Source organism: Mytilus californianus, unplaced genomic scaffold (genome assembly GCF_021869535.1).
Source record: "Mytilus californianus isolate M0D057914Y unplaced genomic scaffold, xbMytCali1.0.p SCAF_13, whole genome shotgun sequence".
Taxonomy (NCBI): Eukaryota; Metazoa; Mollusca; class Bivalvia; order Mytilida; family Mytilidae; genus Mytilus; species Mytilus californianus.
In genome coordinates, this window is record NW_026262615.1 from 1,781,742 (window position 1) to 1,803,082 (window position 21,341).

Sequence of the window (21,341 nt, forward strand, 5' to 3'; positions counted from 1 at the left end):
AATGTAAAAATTTAAGTTTCGACCGTGTAGCACCGTGAATGTAATCATGATTTAACAACTACTTTATATACAAAGAACCAGTTTATTTATTTTTAATTATTTGTACAATATTTTCCTAGCAACCCCTGTAAGACTCGTTGGAGGCCCTATTCCGTCAAAGGGAAGGCTAGAAGTGTATCATGCAGGAAAATGGGGAACTGTTTGTAGTGATGGTTTTGACACAAAAGATGCCATAGTTGTCTGTAGGACGCTTGGATTTTTAACTAGGTAATGAAATATACATCGATTTTTAAAAGGAAAACGATATTTCTGAAAGATATTGCATTTTTACATCAGTTAAAAAAGTAATGATCAACAGTCTTTAGGATAAAGCTTATAATTAAGACGGTTTTGTTAGTATTGTAACAAAATATACAAAGGAATTTTAATTCAAACCAAACTCTTCTGAAATATTCAATTAATCTCTTTAATGACAATCTGTATGCTCTTCAGAATGATACAAGTTATATGGATTTATAAGAATATGACAGTTGTTTTACATTCGTTTGATGTGTTTGAGAATTTACCATTTGATAAGGGACTTCCTGTTTTGAAATTTCCTTGGACTTCAGTATTTTTGTTTTATTACTTTTTAAAAATAAACATGTCAAGACAACATAGTGTCAGTTTATTTGAAATTTAAAACTCAAAAGGTAGAAAATTAGCTTAGATCTAAAAAGCCATACAAAGTAAAACATTTTTTTTTCTAAATGTACCGGTTTTGAGTAAAGTACCGGTTCACTAAGTCAAAAAGAATTTCCTAAGCAATGCAGTATTGTCTGTGTGTCTTGTAATAATTACCTTATCAAAATAAAATATGAAATTTTTGTCATTTTGTATTTTGATTCTTGCGCAGTATTCATTGTAGCGTTTTTGATGAGTATGCAAACACTTTATCCATTATCTATTTCCTTGATTTTTCTTAAGATAATTATTAATAAATGAACAGATAACAAAATCACCTCAAACTGTTAGAATTAAGAAAAGACCAGTTTTTGCAACTATTAACAACACTTAATATCAACAAACCAACCCTGAAATATGAATCTATATGTTTAAGCTTCAAAAGTGCAGGTATTTGCGCTAACTTGTGGTGATCAAAGACATGTTACGTACAAACCTAACTTGTTTGGATGCGGTTAAAAATCAGTCGAGTACATTTAAGACTTAAAATCGATTAAGTTTTTTTCCCAGTGGGATATCCAGTGAACAAAAACAAAAGAAAGTTCACTCTTCTTATGATAGGGTCGAGAAAGTCAATAATAAAACAATGCCGGTGACGATACTGATCAAAAGTTATTTCCAAATAAAATTTGTTTATTTTAAATAAAATAATTGTTAAACTGTGTTATTAGAAATATACATGCAAAAACAAGATGTTTTATGTTCAGTTTTTATCCAGATACTTGCATTAGTGATGACTGCTGTACCCATATTTTGACTATTTTATTTATAATGTCTGTTTTGTTCACGCATCGTTGTAAATATAACGGAATTTGATAAGACTGTCGTACAAGTGAGAGGTTTAGCGCTATAAAACCAGGTTCAATCCACCATTTTCTTCATTTGAAAATGCCTGTACCAAGTCAGGAATATGACAGTTGTTGTCCATTCGTTTGATGTGTTTTGTCATTTGATTTTGCCATGTGATTAGGGACTTTCCGATTGAATTTTCCTCGGAGTTCAGTATTTTTGTGATTTTACTTTTTTTTTAGAAGCTTGTGAAACTGAAATTTAAAAAAGGCCAAATCTTTGCTGCATATTGATATAAAAATTTGAAAAAATCATGAACATATAAAATCTAAAGATCTTTCGTGTCACCAATTTTCGAGGTGTTCCACGAAGTCCGTAGCATGTTACAATTTCCCAAAGTATACTTATTTTTTCACACCTACGTTATCAAGCACACCGGCCTGCTCTTGCCACATGTACATTCAATAGAGTAATATTGTTTTTTTATGAATATAAAAATTTAAAAGTCTGTCTGTGCTGGTTAAGAAATTAAAGATAACTATTTTTATAAAGTAGGTATCTTTCTACTATTTTTTATACAATTTTAAGAAAAGGTCGTCTCGATTTTTGTACATGTATTTGCGGTCTTCTCGATCTATTCGAATACATTCAATGTTTACATCCAGATAAGGTCCGTTTGAATTTGCTTAGTAATCTACTTTCAAAAGTGCCAATCTTTACTGCATATTAATCGATTCTTTTGGAATTTTTTCCCTGACGTTCTCTGATCTAGCTTTATATATATTCGGAGAATTAGCATGTTCCAGAAAGTTATACAGCCAGTACAAAAATAAACTGAAGTTGGTACTCCAAGAACTTATTCGCATAGCAACATTTTAAACCAAGTTTACATCAAGCTTCTATAGCCTGCTGTACTCGTTGTTTGCTACTTAAGGAGGGAAATGATAACATTGAATGGAAGTTTTGTTTTTATTTCAACTTATTTCTATTTTTACTTTTTACCAGAACGTTTTCCCGTTAATCCATAATTGTTAGCGTCCTTGCATAAATGGGACAAAAAACATTGAGAGGATCTAGTTTTCAATATTTACAGGGGAGGTAATATTTTGTCACTAAGTTTCCAACTGTTGCATGGTTATTCAAGCAAGTATCTTATCGTGTCAATATGCAATGAGGTAATTAAGGCCCCGTCGACTTGTCTGCGTATGAGCTACACAACAACTCCTTCTGTCCATGGTTCCTTAGTCAATTTTAAGTTTTGTTGTTTGTTCTGTTTGTCAGCTTCTATGAAAAATATATCAGCTGTATTTTGTGCAAGGAATGATTGTAAGGTGTACATGTCTGTCTGGCAGGTTTGATCTGACAATGACTCAAAAAAGCTTTGAGCAGTTTTCATGAAAGTTTAAAGACTGGTTTATAATTATTAATATAAGCTCCCTTTATTGTTTTACAAATTATATATGACATTTTGGAGTTATGGAACTTTATTCGTTGAAAAAGCGACGGACGTATAAGGCGCTCATTGCGCAGCTCTTTATAATATTTTTATTGGCAAACATTTTATTGTTAAAAGATTTAAAACAAAAATAAAAGAAATAAAATCTTCTCTATCAGTCTTGGTGGTTAGTACCAGACATAATGCATGTATCTACTACAAAGTTTTCTCAATTTATAAATTGTGTGTCGAAATAGGTACTGTAACATTGATAACAATGCTCATCCTCCTCATGAATTGGATTAGCATCCGACCATAGAAATATACATTACAATATATACTTAAGGGCATCCGATGCAGTTTCAAGTGATTTAACTATTGGTGCGACGTTAAAGCGTTCGAATTCCTGCAAAACGGCACTTTCGGTGGGACGTCATGCGTGTAATTTTCCGTAATAAAAAAAACCGCCTAAACGGTATTTAGTATAAAGAGGCTCCAACTTATGTTTCTTACACATGTCAACTTCTGTGCCTTTTAGATTAATGCTTTTGAGTCTAACATTTTGATATATAAAATCGTAAGAAATTAAGCACTTATCACCTCGTCCTCGTTCCTCGTCTTGAAGCTTCTGTGAGGTCGTGAACAATGAAGTCAATAAAGTATCGTATAATGATCAATCTCAAGACGACTGACCCTTTTGGTGTTAACAAAATGCATGCCAATTATCATTTTTATTATCATTCATTCCTGATCGAATTTTGATCTTGATCCGATTTCTGACAGCACATAAAAAATAGTTTTACGGCGCATTTTAGTAACAAGCGAAGTTAATATCAATTTGTGTTAAATTTCATATCATATGTTCAGATAGCGCAAATATCCAGTTTTAATCATTTCAACTAATTGTGTAAAAACAACATCAACACTTCAAAAGCATTAAATTTCCTCACGGAACATTTTATTCCATTTATTTATTTCAAATATGAGAAGACGCAATAATAATGGTATGCCGCAATTATTAGCTATGATACAACTTTTAAAATAATATATATGAATTTACTTACAAAATTGCGATATAATGAAAATATTATCAGATTTTAATCGAAACATTTTACAAAAAAAAACCCCATAAAATACTGGTTATTACGAATGTATATAAAAGTACAAAACCACAAGAGGTAGGGCCAGTTTTCCATGAATTTATTACACACCAATGGTATATTTTTAAAGGTCTTTAAATCTTTTAGAAAAAAATCATCACAGCTATACTTTGAGGTTTCTACAACATGATATGGTAGTTCTGAACATTCATTAACCAGATTGTAAATGCTTTAAGTGACTTGTTTAAAATTGTAACTTCGGACAGTAATGTTAGATATTTGGGAGATGAATAAAAAGGACACAAAAACCAAAACCAAAGTTATGAGGAATGCATGTATAAGTGACATGTCCCGTTTACAGATATAAATTGAATCATTTTTGCCATATCAAAAATTATGAAATATTTCAAAATTATTGTAAAGGTTTCTTTAACTGTAATCATTCACCCGAATAACAGTTTGATTTTATGAATTTATGTGCAATTATAAACTACAGGCTCTAAAAAGCCTGTGTCGTTCACCTTGGTCTATGTGCATATTCAACAAAGGACACTCTCCGACATCATAAACGAGAATAGAATTCCTGACAAAAATCTCTGTTTTGTTGATTTTGTATTGCTGATCATTTAGTCTGTATATTTTCTCTCTATCTTCTTTAAATTTTGCTCAAAACACAAAAGAGGGTTTAAAAATCCTCATTTAAGGTCAATAACTCCTATAAAGAGTGACAGTCTACTAACTATATCAGCAAAATTTGATTGTCAGTAGATCTTGACTTGCTGATCATATTTGTGATCTAAAGTGTATTTGAATAACTCTTCAATATCTTCAGCTTCGTTTTTATTTGTAGTCACCCAGTCGTTTATAATAATGTAAACTTTGGATTGAGTACATTAAACATATCGATGGATGCTTTAGCATGTGATGGTACAGAGCATGATATATCGGACTGTAAATTTAGAGGATGGGGATCAAGCAGCTGTAATCATAGAAAGGACGTCGTTGTGCAGTGCCGTGAGTTTTTTTATTTATCTAAATCACCTGTCTGCAAGTTATAAATTTCATATGTCATTCGTATTAGTTGCTGTCCTAGATGTTTCAAACGAAATCATAGTTAAAATTGAGAATGGAAATGGGGAATGTTTTTAGTTTTTTTTATCTAAAATTGTCATTCAAAGAAATGTATCAATATCGAAATGTTTGAGTCGTCACAATAAAGTGATTCATACCAGTGGTTTGTCTCTGTTAACCTTTTTATTGGAACAGAAACCCCCTCTCCCGTGGTTCGTTCTGTCAATACAATTACGAGAATGAAGCCCTTGTACAGACACAATCAACATAATAACTATAGTAAATGTAACACAAAAACAGTCATGGCATAAAACGAAGGATCGTTCTTTAACTTTGGAATCAGTTGCTAAGTCTGGTGCATGTGTTTAGCCTTCCGTAAATTTACGAATTTAAGCTTACCCTGTTGTGTAATGTAAAATACGTTCTATATCTATTTCAAATTTACGTGAACAGACATCGGACATATGTATATAGTTTAACGGTCTTTTGTTCCATTTTCAATATGATTTTACAGAAACCAGAGTTCGATTAGTAGATGGACCAACCCCGTCTAGAGGAAGAGTTGAAGTAATGTACCGCGGTGAATGGGGAACAATTTGTGATGACTCGTTTGGACAAGAAGAAGCCGCTGTTGTTTGTCGTATGTTAGGATATCATAACTCGTAAGTTTGAATAGTCAAAGAAGAACGACACTTTAAAGACAATTAGTCATATACATGAAAATCGTGTCTTTTTAAAATTACTTAGACCATTTATCTGTGTCCTAGTATAAATTGACAAAGAATTGTCGGCACTCCGTCTAATTTCAAGGTATTTGTATTGCAAGCAGAACACTCTATTAAGAAAATGATGATAGGACCCTCAAGCTAGGCAACATCATTTTAACTTAGACATACATATACTTCATTTGCATATTGCTTATGACAGTTCACCAAATTAAAAAGATTATATAACTGCGTTTGCTAAATGCTTAACAAAACCTCATCAAATACTGAACACCTATTATATCATGAATCTAATCCGGGCTCCAGAAGAACTCTGTAAATGCCTTCTGTAAGAGTAATGTGAATAAGATGTTGATTCAACTACCTTCCAAAGACAATAGTTATACACAATCTTAGTCTTTCATATCTTACAATAGTGTAATGATGCGTAATTTATATACCCTCTACTCAAATTTTGCTCATTTTGAATATAAAGAGATATTGAAAAAACTAAATCTAATTGGAGACGCATTTGTCCATTTAAAGAGTGAGCATGAAACTAAGGTGTAAATATTAAAAAATTAATTGTTGGACAATAATTCCATTTATGATTTGAAGGAACTACCGTCTGTATGGCTCCTCCCATTATAATGAAGGCTTAGGTAAAATATGGATTGACGACTTATCATGTGATGGCTCTGAAAGTGATATTATTAACTGTAAATATCCCGGATGGGGTCAAACTGATTGTTCACACAGTGAAGATGTTTCCCTAGATTGTGGTGAGTAAAATATATGTGCAAAAGAATAATATGTCTTACGCAGAGGCTGACGACACCAACGCCGACGACAGAATGTAGAAAAATGGCGTCAGCCTCTACGGCGTTGGCGTAGTCAACATTTAGGGTCACTGTGATGTTACAGTTTATTTACACATCAAAACTTTTTGTTTAAGTTTTAATATTAATACACTTAAACAGAAGCTTATTCAAGATCCAAACACACTTTCCGAAGCTACATTTTGGAAATAATTTAATTTATTAGTCCGTATTTTACCACAAGCTTAAAGTACTACAGTGACCATACAGTTTTAAAAAATACCGTTAGTACCTTTTTCGCATAGAGTGGCTCATATATGAATCATTTATAATACCATGAATACAAACTAAAGCAGTAGGAAAAGGGCACATAACGCTACAGTTGAACACAACTATTACACTAAGGATAGAATTGGAGCTACATTGAAACCATCACATGTGCTTTAGTACAGTTAATGTTCCTGTATTACTTGTAACAAGAGTAGTGTTAGTGAATACATGAAATGATCAAAGAAGTGTAATATGGATGTCCGACATGAATCATGCATTTTAAAATTGATATCACTGACCTCACAGTCCAAAAACAATTTAAATGAGTATTTTCGTCGATATTTTGACTCTTTCGTGTAAGCGGGAGGTTTGACTAGCCATAAAACCAGGTTCAACCCACCATTGTTTTCTTAAGCTTGTGATCTGTTTAATTGATTTTTTTATTAATGTGTAATAATAGCAAATAACACACAATCAATCAATTCATTATGTCCAACAATGCATATAAAACCATTTTTGGGATATTTGTAGCTGATGATTGTAGTCAGACAATAATTAAATTATCGAATATAAATAAAAGGAGACACGAGGTATACACCAATAGGACAGCAACACAATGACACAGAAAAACCAAGATCCATCTTTTCACTAGTATAATCTATACTGGGTGGTTACAATGGTGACTATATATGTAGGCGACAACTTCCTTATTGTTTACTTATTTATTATGTAAAATGCTTGTTCAAACCAGGTAATGTTACAATTAGCTAAAATATTTGGTTAATTTTGAAATCAAAAGTTACTTTCATTTAAATAGATGCTAGAGTGTATTTAAGTGGTGGTAACAATGCAGGACAGGGAACTGTAAACGTTTATCATGAGAGTCAGTGGGGTTCCGTGTGTGATGACAAATTTGATGTAGATGATGCAAAGGTTATTTGTGGTATGATTGGACACCACACATTGTAAGTTGTACAGTATTTCTTCGATTTTGTCATTTTTCATTAAGGCGACGTGTATGTATTTAACAACTCCACAGATTATTTTTTTTAATTTCATATATCCTCGTCTCATGGGTTTTCGTACTATTAAGAATGCATTGTGACGTCACAATTTCAATTGAAAAAGCATGCATAGTACGAATTCATATGACGTACGAAAACATATGATCTGACCATATGAATTTTGCTTGTACAATTACACAAGAAAATAAATGAAAAATGAGGGTAACTGTTTTTTTTTTTAAAACAAGATGTGGAAATTTACAGCATGATACTCTAAAAATACGAAGAATATATATGAAAAATCATAAAATCAGCAGGTAATTTTACATTGAAAATCTAATCCATTTAGAGTCCACAATTAGTCCACGTAAAGAAAGTAAATAATAAATTGTTGGGCCTCGGTGGTCGAGTGGCTTAAGTAGTCGAACTTGAATCGGATTGTCAGTTATCCTATTGAAGGTCGGTGGTACGCTCAGGGTACTCTGGCTTCCTCAACCAATACAAACTCACTTCCACGAAATGGCACAATAGTGTTGAAAGCGGCGTTAAACACGAATCAATCAATTAAAAAGAAATAAACGATTCAAAAATGATGGACGAATCGATTAGTGCAAAAAACGTTCTTAGTAACCTTGCTAATCAACCAGTTATATTATGTGAAAGTTGAATCTGTAACGAAAAAAATGAAAACTATTCGGGGACGTTATTTATATCTACAGTATGTCGCCACATAAATAACACTATTCCACTGTGGTGTCATGTCGTATGAAAAAACGTATTCAATTAATAAGAAAATAAACTTATATTTTTTTGTCGCCAAAAAAAAAAAGCAAATTGGCATTATATATGATGCACTTGTATCCATACGAAATAACAATAACAGTAGATTAAAGATATTGACCCTCTATTATTATTTTCTAAATATATAAAAAATCTTTAGAAAAAGGGATCGTCCATTCCCCAAGCGCCTTTCATAAAAACTGTAGTAAACAAGTCTAATAATATTTTATTGAAACTCCATTTAGTAATAATTTTAAAACATGGGAAGAACAATTCGATTTTAAAATATCATTTATTACTTTTGAATGATACACAACAGCACAATAAAGGAACAATTTTTGCTACCCCCTTGAAATTTGAATACTATGATTAAGAAGAAATGTTATGTTCCATTCTTATCGTGTATTTACAGTTTCAATCATGATTCTAATTTTTGATTTAACTTTCCCAAAACATTGCGGACGGAAAAGAAGACACCTGCTAATGCTTTGCACTTGTGAATAAAGTTGAATGCTGAGTTTGAATAACATAAATTTTACTTGTTTTAAGATCATTGTTTGAGTTGGGTTATTGTTTATTAAAATAGAAATGCCAAATGAAACCTCTGAAGTGATTGTCTTCCTTTTCATGCTGCAGTTTGGACAAGAGATATTATGCACTTATTTTTTACTGGTTTGGTTGAAATTATAGTCACTTTGATAACTATAGTAATATTTTATTAAATATTGACTGCAAAATAGCTATTTCGGTTAAAGATATTAGGCAATGTTAAGCAGAATTGTATTCTATAAATAGTTGGGCGAATATGACACACGATATTTATTGTTAGTCAATGCTCTTCAACTTTGTACTTTTTGGCTATTAACGTTTTTTATTCGATCGTCAGCAACTAGTTTATTGTAGACGAAACGCGCGTTAGTTTCCTGGTATCTTTGATAAATTTTGGTTATTCTCTTGGCATGAATTGACAGCATGATTGAAATACAGACACCTACACCAATTGAGCTTTCAAAAGAGGAAATAAGTTGGTTCAACGTTCCACTAATTTACTAAGAAAATGCACAATTATAAATATGTTATGGTCTCTACCCTATCATATTTCAGCGATTCATCGATGTAGTGAATCACTGCCATTATATCAATTGGCATTTAAAGAGAAACACAAATAACTCGTTAATTTTGTTCGTAGATCGTTGTTACGTTTTCCGAGATATAATGAATGAAATTATCACTGCACGTAAGAATTTTTTGTGTTTTGCGATACTTCAGACACGGCTAATTTTTATTGATGACACTTGTTGTTCTGGTGTATAGTGGCAAAGAACATTGCTAACTGATTTAGTTATATAAATACAAGACATTGTCATTGTCATGTTCAGTTTATGATACACCGTTTTAGGACACGTATTAAGATACTAGATACTCTTGTTACAGATCTCCTACTGTATACTCACAAGCCCATTTTGGGCAGCGTTCTGGTCCAATTTGGTTAGATGCTGTACGATGTTCTGGGAAAGAAAGTGATCTTGGATCCTGTTCCTACAAAGGATGGGGCAAACATGATTGTAGTCACTCAGAGGACGCCGGTGTTGACTGTGGTAATATGATATAGATAATGTTCAAATAACTGTAAGAAAAGGATTTTAATACCGCATAAAATCTTTCATAAAAGAGGTTACAATACATATCTATGTTATGAAAATCTCAAGTTATTGTATACCTAGTAACAATATCAAATCATGTAGTTGTTTAGATCCTAGCCAGTTGGTGTCTGAAAAATCAAACCGCATCTCCTTATATGTGTGCTAAATGTGATATACAATGCTATCATACTAGTATTATGAATAACAGGACTTGCATCTTTCAAAGCACACAAAGAACATACAATTGACCGATGATAAAATCTAATAAAGCAAATCAATTTCGATGAAATGAAAAAAACTTTTATGGAATCACATGTTACCGAAAAGGAACGAGGACGAATACATTTTGCTAATTGTTGTCTCGCAAAATAAATGACTAAATATCTCCAGGAAATACTAATTATGATATTTAAAAAGCAATAACAAGTTATGTTCATATTAACGGATATCACATATCACACTAAAATTGTGTTAATCGAACATGAAAAAGATACGAATTAATCATTTGAAAATTGCGGTTTCATGCTTCTCTATAATACAAAGTTTTAAATTTTAACGTCATCTTCATCATGTTCATTGCTATGCATTTTTGATTTTTTTTCTATTATTTTTTCTTCTTTGTCCTCGGTATTTTCTTCCATTTTCTCCAATCTTTCATGATGTTCTTTATACTAAGTTCTTCATGTTTTGGTCAAATTCTGTTTTAAGTGCTTCAATTTCATCCTTGTTAATCGTTGATAATTTTCTTGATTTCTTCCTTTGTACTTCATTTATATGATTCTTTGAGTTTCTTCCGTACCATTCTTCCAATAATGCAGGCAGCATCTGAATATTGACCTTACTCTTCTGAATACCTCATACACTGCATCACAGATTTTACGCATTTCTCAGCTTTGAACCCATGACTCTTGAATTTTGATTGCTCCCTAAATTTCATGATCTGTCAAAAAATGTTGATGAGGTTGGTTGATGTACCATATCGGATCATCTTCATTTCTTCCTGGTCTATGTCTATGATTTCTTCTGTATCATGTACCGGATGGAGTTCCCCTAGCTGATAGTTGTTTTCTCATTTTGACAGGGTATCCATCACAGTATATTATTCTTACTGGTTCTTTATAACTGTAAGCATTGACCTATGTCCACGCTACCATAATGTTTCTATCATCTTTAACAACTGGTTCAAGTATGGCATACCGGCTGGACAATAGCTCATGATTTCCCCCCTCTCTAGCAATAAAGATCTCAGAATTGACTGGTATGGTAATTGGTTCTTTTATCCTGACTCGAAATAACAATCTATTTGTCGCCTGGTTTGGCATTATATTCATTAAGCATTCAACTGACGTCCCCTCTTGTAGTGGTTAGTTATTTCCTTTTAGAAAGAAAGGTAATGGTAGCTGCCCGAACCCGATCAATGAAATATATTTCTTAAATGCCTGACTCGGTTAAGAAGCATTAATTATATCACGAGGTGTTTTCTTCTGTAATTCCCCAAATTTTTCAAACAAAAAATTAAAGCTCGGATCATTATTCAATATATCTAATTCATCTGCACATAGTCCATTCCTGGTAGTTATATCCTAAATTTTCCACATTTTTTCCGGGGTTGAAACTTGGCCGCCAACAGTATCAGTTCTGAATAGTTTAAAGACTTTATTACATCTAATTTGAGTAATATTTAGAGACAGTGGTCCAAATATATCTATGCCTATTCGGTTTAGAGGATTTTCAGTCCTGTTGTCTACCAGAGGGCCGGGCCATTAGATTTTCTTGCTGGGTCGTTTATTTTAAAGCATACCTGGCATTTCTTTATATTTTTTTTTTAGTATATATTTGTCGATCTGTCTCCAGGTAAACTGTTGTCTCATTCTCTCTTTAGTCATGTTAGTCTTACCGATACCAAAATGTCCAGAAAATGATTTATCATGGCAACGTATCAATATAATATACTTTTTTCTGTAATACGGCTAGTACTATAAGTTGAAGATTGTAGTTTGTGTCAGGTCCTGTTATTCATTTTTGGTATATGGTCCCATATACACGTACAACGTTTTCCCAGTTCTATCAGTATCGGCGTACAGCAGGGTTCAAACTTGCTACGTTATCTTTATTTGGTAAGCAAACGATGATCATTGATCCTCTTTTTGAAATGTTGCTATAATTTCATTTGTGTACTATTTTTGGTATTTTGTCATGTTGTTGTCTGGTAGTTACACTAAATTTGCACTATGTATCTATATTATGATCAATTTTACTCCTCAGCTCTTTGACATTGTCAATAGTCATTCATTAGGCCCATGCAACACTTGTAGTCTTCATCAAACTATTCCTTCTGTTGATTTTCATATGGTTGTTCATGATACTCATTTCTAGACATGGCTTCAGCGTTATTAGGTTTAATGCCAGGGCGGACAGCAATATTAAAGTCATACTAAACACCGTTACGTTCACACGACGATATCAACGTATAATTTGATGTTAACAACAGTCGCCAACAAATGCTGGCAATTGTTGGGAGCCGTAGATGGTAGAATGTTAACCATTTATTTGGGTCATAAGTATGGGCTAGTGGTCAATCTAATTTGGCTACCTAATGAGATGCTATGATATTTATCCTTTGAACTGTCAGGTGTGAAAATGACATTCTGTGCAAGTAAATTGTTCTCATCATTTTCCAATTACCTCCGTGTTGATATGTTGTCCTCATTGAAATAGAGGTTTTTTTCCTTATTCATCAGGTTAGAAACTGAATACATGCATCAATATCTATGAACATGATGAAGTTAATCTTATTTTGTGTATATGATAAAAATTTTATCATTCTGCATTATGTGATACAAATTCATTCCCATTCCCCAGCAGTTTCATATATTGTAGCATTTTCATTAATATTTTCTTCAGAATTCTAAAGTTAGATGATTACATAAGCAACACGATGGATGGCACATGTAGAGCAGGATACTTACCCTTGCAAAGCACATGAGATCCCCCCGGATTTTTGCCATAAAACCAGGTTCAATCCACCATTTTTCTTAAAATGTCCTGTTCCAAGTCAGAAATATGGCAGTTGTTATCAAATAGTTCGTTTCTATGTATGTTGGCGTTTGTTTTTGAAGCAGGTCAGTTTTTATGTTGGTTTGTTTCCTCTTATAGTTGATGTGTTTCGCTCGGTTTTAGTTTGTAACCCGGATTTGTTTTCGCTTAAATGATTTATGACTATTGAACAACGGTATACTACTGTTGCCTTTATTTTAGAGGGGTTAGGGTTCCTTAGTCTTTTGTTTTTGCGATGCGTTTTGTGTACTGATGTTTGTCTTTTGGTCTTTTTAGTTTTATGCCATTGGGTTGTCAATTTCGACATATGAGTTTGAATGTCTCTTTGGTATCTTTCGTCTCATTTTTAAATGCTTTGATGTATTTTTTTCAAAGGACTAAGTAAGATAAGCATGAGTCAAAAGACTGAATGTAAAAAACAAATCAGTTTTACGACAATAATTCTGTGATTTACAAATAACTTATTATAAATCTTTTTCTTGAAGTAAATATATATTAAATAAATTTTAAGTAAAAAATGGGGTCAAAATTTACAGTTATCAATCAATGTTGGACTGTTGTCTGAAAATGCACAAGAAAAAATGAATTCATTCAATGAAAAAATGTTCCCTATTGATTTGGGGTTAATGAAAGACCTGTTTCTCTATAAAAAAGATTTTCAGCAGCTTCTCAGTTAAAATATAAAATCTTTCTTTTATAAAATTGCCATCAGATATAAAGTTAATCAAATGAATTTGTTATAAAGATAGGAAAACTATACTGAAAAACTGCAACAAGTTTGATGATTTGTATTAATGAAACAAACCTGCTATCATTAATATGTATAAAGAAGGTAATAGCAAAAACAGTCACTAGTAAAGATAATTAAATCTGGTAGTAGTAAAGGCAAAAACATCAAGAATCTTATGTATGTTCTATAAATAGGTAAAGAAACCATTATTTTTTTCCCTTATTTTCTTAAATATATAAATAAATTGAAACAACAATACTGAACTCCAAGGCCAATTCAAAAAGGGAATTCCATAAAAAACAAACAAAAGCAAACGCTATAAGAATATATGGAGTAGGGGGTTAATGCATGGGCAGTGTTTTGTTTCATTTCCATGATATTTGAATATTTTCCCTGATTATATTGTTAAATAGACAAAATTTGGTCCACGAAGTTGTCAACTTTTTACAGCAATACACAAGAGGCCTACAACACTAAATGTTACCTTTCATCTTTCCTGTCAAATGTCTGCTATCTTCACATAATATAAGACTGTGAAAATCATCAAAAGAAAGGAAATTATCGATCTGAATAAAAATGTGTTTTTAAATAATACTGCATCTATGTACTAATAAAAGTTCAATATTAGGTTTAAAATAAATGAAATTCTAATAAACATTTTACTTATTTTCCAAAGAAAATCTTTAAAAGTAATACACAATTCATTTTCAAAATTAAATTCAACGAATGATTTTGTTTTATATATCTCCCTTTTGAATGTGACTTTATTTCTTGTTTCATTTTTTTGCAAGAGTTTGTCCTACAGTCATACATTAACCCAATATCACAGTCAATTTTAAACAAGTTTCATAAAAAAGAATCTGTAATTAGAAATGAGATCTAGATACTTTGTTTTAGATATTGACATATTTAGCTATTTCAAACGTGATCAACTAAATGACATGGACACATTATTCTGACTCCGAGCCGACCAAGTTTTGATCTTTGTGTCGCTTGGTTAGCGGAAAATCAGCAAATACAATTGTTAAGGTTTGTGAATTTAATAATCAGACATCTTTGAAGAATTGGGTGCTACGTAGTTGATACTAACACAAATACATTATCAATCCTTTGAAGGAAATCAAACAAATTTTCTTTTTGTCTGAATTTACCTTCACCATAAAAGCTACCAACCTTGAGTTTAAACAGGTATACCACTTTTATATAATTTCAAAAAGGGTATGTGCATTTTATTTTCAAAAACTTCATCAGATCTTTTTTAACAGGAACTGCCTTCCGATTAATGAATGGAAACCATGAACTTGAAGGCAGAGTAGAGGTCTTCCACAATGGTATTTGGGGAACTATATGTGATAACAGTTTTAATGTGGACGAAGCTAAAGTTGTTTGTAAAATATTAGGATATAACCGTCAGTAAGAAGTATCTATATTTATAACAATCGTCAATATACAAATGAGCTTTTACAAACAGACCATTGCGATATTCGAAGACTTTACAAAATAAGGTATCCTAGTATAATGTATCGTGCTCATATTTTAGAGCCATCGGTAAAAAACAAACAGAAGAAACCAAAGGGGACAGCGAAATCATTTAAAGGAAATACGACTACATTTAGCAAAAAGCAAAAACACAAAAGGACAACCGACACTCTTCAAATAAGCTCATCATAGATACAAGGCTTCAGATGTTCGTTTTGTCTACGACAGACATCATCAGTGATGCCAGAATTTAAAAAGCTACAAAGGCCAAATAAAGTTCGAATTTGAAAAGCATTAGGGTCCCTTTAACCCGACATATAAACACTACATAGAAAACAAAAAACGAAACAAGAACACCACTTTTAAAAAAACGGGGTATGCTCCAGAAGGGTATGCATATTCTTTCATTACATGTGGCCTCTTTTTTGTTGCTGAGGACAGGCACTATTCGCCATCGTGGATTAATATCGATATCAGACACTGTTGTACATGCGTTATCAATACTCAATCTGTATTTAAAAATGTAACATGTCATCTGTTGCAATAAATTAATAAAGATGATATGATATTGCTTTACTTATACTACACCCATACCAACTTTGAAACAACTTAAGACCTCGTGCACAGCTCTTGGAATTACATTGATGTCTTGGGTTGATATGGATGTGATGTTAGTAAATCCATAAAATATTCTCTTCCAACCAAATAATTACCTAATTAATGATGGAAAAAATTAGTATAACTGGGTATATATATATAAAAATTTATAATGTTGGTGCCCAAAACGTTCTTTGGGATTTATCGTCATTAGGAACGCTCAAATAAAAAAAAAAAATTTCTCTGTTTAAAAATTGTCAACTGTGCAAACAGTCGAACAAATGGGTAACGTCCTTATCACCATTTAGATTCTGGTTAGAAAGTTTGACTGTCCAATAGAAATCTAATAAAATTGGGATATCACATCCTAAATATACCGTAATTTTGTTTATAAAGCTCGTAAATTCAGACACGATCTATGGGGAATAATTGATCCTTTGAATAAACTTACTCTTAAAGGTTAACAATTTAACACAGTAGTAAAATATTTAGATATCATATTCCGGAATTTACATTGATTTTGTATTTGGACAATTAAAACATCACTTAATATGTATTGCTATAAGTGTAGAGTTTAGATAACGCACGATCTTACATTCTGTCGATACTGTTCACTTCAATTTTGGCATTGAAAACTATGAACCAGGTCATGCGTTTTTTTTTTACTGTTTAGGACGGCTTTATACTAAATCCGCCTAAAGTGTGTTTGTTTGTTTGTTTTGATTTTTGCTAAGGCATTTTCAGATTATTTTCGACCTTTTTGTTTGAATATCTTTTAAGTAGTTTTCGCCTTTTTTTTCAATGTTATTGCTACAACTGGATCGATAACTCTCTTTGTGGACTATTAGTTCCCAATAACAATAACTATATACTTTATTTTAACACATGTGTAACAAGAGGCAAAATATATAATCATATTTTTGATTGCTACAGAACAATGTTAACATAATCATATATGTGTTTCTGTTGTGTCGTAGTTCTCCTCTTATATTTGATGTGTTTCCCTCAGTTTTAGTTTGTAACCCGGATTTGTTTTTTTCTCAACCGATTTATGAATTTCGAACAGCGGTATAATACTGTTGCTTTTATTTAGAGTATAATTACAATATTTTAACTAATTTGTTAATGAAAAAAAAAATGGAAACAACACGTTATATAAATTTCATGCGTCCGAAGCGCTTTTTTTTGGATTTTCATTCAGTTGTTCATAACTTTAATATTGCAAAATAAAGGCAGTCCTGAGGATATAATCAGTGCAGCAGCCACTACTTCGGTACCGACATGCAAATATAGATATTGTTCTATTAGCACTTGCCGTTTTAAATATCGAACTTATTTTAATGCATAGCTCCGATTTCTCTGATCTAATAGTTTTGGCTATAATCTGTGTCATTTTTATTAACAGCTCTTCAACGTGTGAAGGGTGTACACGAGGATTTTGACTTTTAAGAATTATGGCCTCGATAATCACTATATATAATATAAGAATTAGGTCAAATCGGTGAACCGAATTCGACAGCTTATGCTCCTGTAAAGTCAGTAATAGCATTATGAAAATAGATATTAGTATATAAATTATAAAATGAATAACTCGTGCTATTTGTGAATTGTAAACGAAACTTTTGAATATTTTCTAGATAGCGAATCATTTCAAATGTCTTAGTATTAGTTTGTTAAAAATGCTTTCAACAAAAAAAGTCCCCTAAAATTACATTATTAGGGTGCACAAGTATTAAACAGTTCAATGAGAGAATAAAACAAAAACAAAATTCAGAAAAAATAGAAATCTAGACATTAACTGGAAAAGGGATAACACAAATATTCAACAAAATACTGCGCGAGAAAGTGCGCAATTATTAATTTCAAACTTGTAATCGTTTTAGAAAGCCAGTTGTGTACGGTAGTGCTCATTTTGGCGAAGGATCTGGTAAAATCTGGATTGATAGGGTTAGTTGTGGTGGATCAGAAACTAGCTTTGACAGTTGCGTAGGAACGTACTCAACCTACTACAGAACTCGATATACAACAGCCGGGTGGTGGGGTAGAAGATATTCACATTATTCACAGCATAGTAATACATACAGCGCATGGGGCCACCACAGCTGTGCTCATAGTGAGGATGTTTCAATTGCATGCAGTAAGTTAAAATATGTGATATCAAAAAATAAATTGTCAGTGATATATAGATCTTCAAAAAATAAGTTAATATATACAAACATTACAATCATGTTAATATAATACTTTATACATCAATCTAATCAATTTGATAAGAAAGATTCATTTAGAAGTATTTCTTTCATAATGCAAAACTATCTATATTCTTTATTTATTTGTCTTATTCTGTTATTGTTTTGTCTATAAACGCATTCCCAATATAAACACATTCATAAAAAGCATAATAAAACTTCTGTCGACTTTATTTGAATATAAATTATCTCTTCATATGACTCCATCATTTTCAGTGCATAACCTTTTCATGCGTTCGAATTTTCAATATTTGATAATGCATTCAAAGAAGGAAAAGATAGGACGTGTCTTTAAAGTTAAATCTTAAATTTGTAAAAAATAAAAATGATTCATAATGTTTCTGTTGCCTGATTACCTAGGAATGACAAATATCAACCCTCTATGTTTAGAAGTTTAATGTTTGTCCACATCTTGAACGATAGATTTTAGGTGGAAAACATTGCCGTCAATTAAGATGCTTGCCAATTGTTTGATATATCTAAAATAAGGAATAGATTTAAAAGAAATTGACGACCTCAAAACCATAATATGAAAATCTATTTCCACAAAAAGCCCGCCCCCACTCCAACCCCCAACTTCCCCCACTCCACCCCACCCCACCCCTCGCCCCCGTGGAACCTAATAACAGAAATGTTAATAACTGACTGACTATAGGTCATCATTCGGCCTTCAACAAAAAATAAAATCAATCACATAATAGAAGCGATTAAAATTTCAGACGGGACTTTTTTCCTTCTTTATAATGTTCTGATGTGGTCAATCGCAACACATTATCAAGCCTGGCGATCCCAAAACGTCACTCTTCAGTTTAAACTTGTAGGAAATTTACAATTTCCCCCTATTAATATTCAATACAAAATTTTAGTTGAAAAAAAAATATTGTTTCCATATTAGAAATTGATTTAAAGCATTTTAAAGCTGAACATATGGTATATACATTTGTCTATTAGTTGCATAAGATAAATTTCCAATATATTAAAAATAATTTAACAACATCAGGATTGACATTGTTGTCTTATACATTTTGTCCTTTTTAATTTTTGAACGACTCTTACAAAGGATTTCTAAAATACATGAGGAAACTGGACAAGCATAACATTGGCTCATGAATTTGTAATAAAAAACATTACAAGTATGAATATGACGAAGACGAAAGTAATTGGTCAGTTGTAATATTAATAAAAAGGTGACATATTATAAGCATGTAAACATGGTAAAGAATTTGATTCGTAAATCAACACTCAATTGTTAAACTATTTTTAACATTAGAATTTAAGCAGAATAAAAAAAAATGAAGCTTTAACAACAAATACCTAATATAGAATACTAAGTGGTGACTTAAATAAAGGATGCAGGTTTTCCCGGTTTATATATACCCATAATTGCGGAGATTTAATTATTCTTTATTTATTAAGAAACACCGTTAAGGCTTGTAAATGGGTCGTCTGAAACAGAGGGAAGAGTCGAAGTATATTACAACAACCAGTGGGGAACTATATGTGATAACTCTTTCGATGCAAATGATGCGAAAGTGATTTGTAGAATGCTGGGATATGATACAGCGTAAGTACAGATTGATAAATAATATTTAATGATTTTGAATAATTTAACAATTTATTAAATAGTAATTATTCACTAACTTTACTTTATGAATATATTACGCGATTGCATCAATGATTGCTGAAATACTTCTCCCTATGGAAAAGTTGTTAAATTTATAATCTACTTGTATTGTTTGATTGTCCTAAGTGTTTCTGGGACTACTTTGCTAATTTTAATCAAATGTGGTATGTATAATGAATGAAAGATCAGTATAAATATTCATTTGATCGGAGGCAATGTGTACACACAAGAGGCAATATTTGATAACGATCGGAAAAACTCATTTATGAATGTCTGTACCAATTTCATTTTAACACGTTATTTATGTAAGCTTTATAAATATATTTATAATATAGCACTATAAATAATCATTTTGACACGTTATTTATGTAATCTTTATAAATATATATATAATATAGCACCATAAATAATCATTTTGACACGTTATTTATGTAATCTTTATAAATATATAAATAATATATATATCAGCTATAGTTAGAGGAGGGGATAAGGCGTCTGCGCAATACTAGGCGGTGTTGTCGTAGAAGTATGCAGTGAAAAGTATAGGTTCCAGTACCGGTCGGGGAGGAAGTAAAGAATCAGATCTACTCTAACATTGTTAGGTTGATTTTCTAGGCACATATTATATATATATAATAAGTACGTCTGCACCAGTGATGACTCTACAACAGATGTTATCCATCGGATCACCAGTGAAGGTGATACAAGGCTGAAAACACATTCTGTATATATAATTCGTATAAATAACAGCCCAACAATGTTAGATCTTTAAAATTTGCATTCTCAAATTTTTTTGTTCTTCTCTGGCCGGAATTCGAACTCACTTATATATATAAATACGTCTAAACAAGCGACAACTCTACGACAGATCCATCCATTGGATCACCAGCAAAGGTGATACACGGCTGAAAACACATTATATATATATATATATATATTCAGGAACTTTGTCATTTTAATAGCAATGTTTTTTTTCTTTTGTTTCTTCAGCAGTAATCTAGGGTTGAATCTGCTAGTGACCGATTTATGTTTTTATGAGAAACTAAATGCTGATGCTTCCAATATGACCTCGCACTTTTTTCGTACCAAAGAGTTTCTGACAGGGTTGCAATGTTTTGTTTTCTTCATTTTTTTGAAAGAAAGTAAAAAATACGAGTTTTTCGGTTTAACTTTCAAACTTTTGTTGAACCTATCACGTCGTTTTTCTTTAAATTTCCATAGTTCAATGAAGTGAGATTTGTTTGGACAGAGGATTAAAAAGACACAGGTCG

General features: G+C 31.8%; 1 protein-coding gene across 1 annotated transcript; it reads left to right on the forward strand.

The window, feature by feature from the left end:
• Positions 1-4,952: 4,952 nt before the first annotated feature.
• LOC127723836 (scavenger receptor cysteine-rich type 1 protein M130-like) lies at positions 4,953-10,306 on the forward strand. Its single transcript, XM_052230558.1, has 3 exons — positions 4,953-5,061; positions 5,633-5,780; positions 10,129-10,306. The coding sequence occupies exons 1-3, from the start codon at positions 4,953-4,955 to the stop codon at positions 10,304-10,306; spliced, it is 435 nt and encodes a 144-aa protein (XP_052086518.1).
• The last annotated feature ends 11,035 nt before the right edge of the window (positions 10,307-21,341 follow it).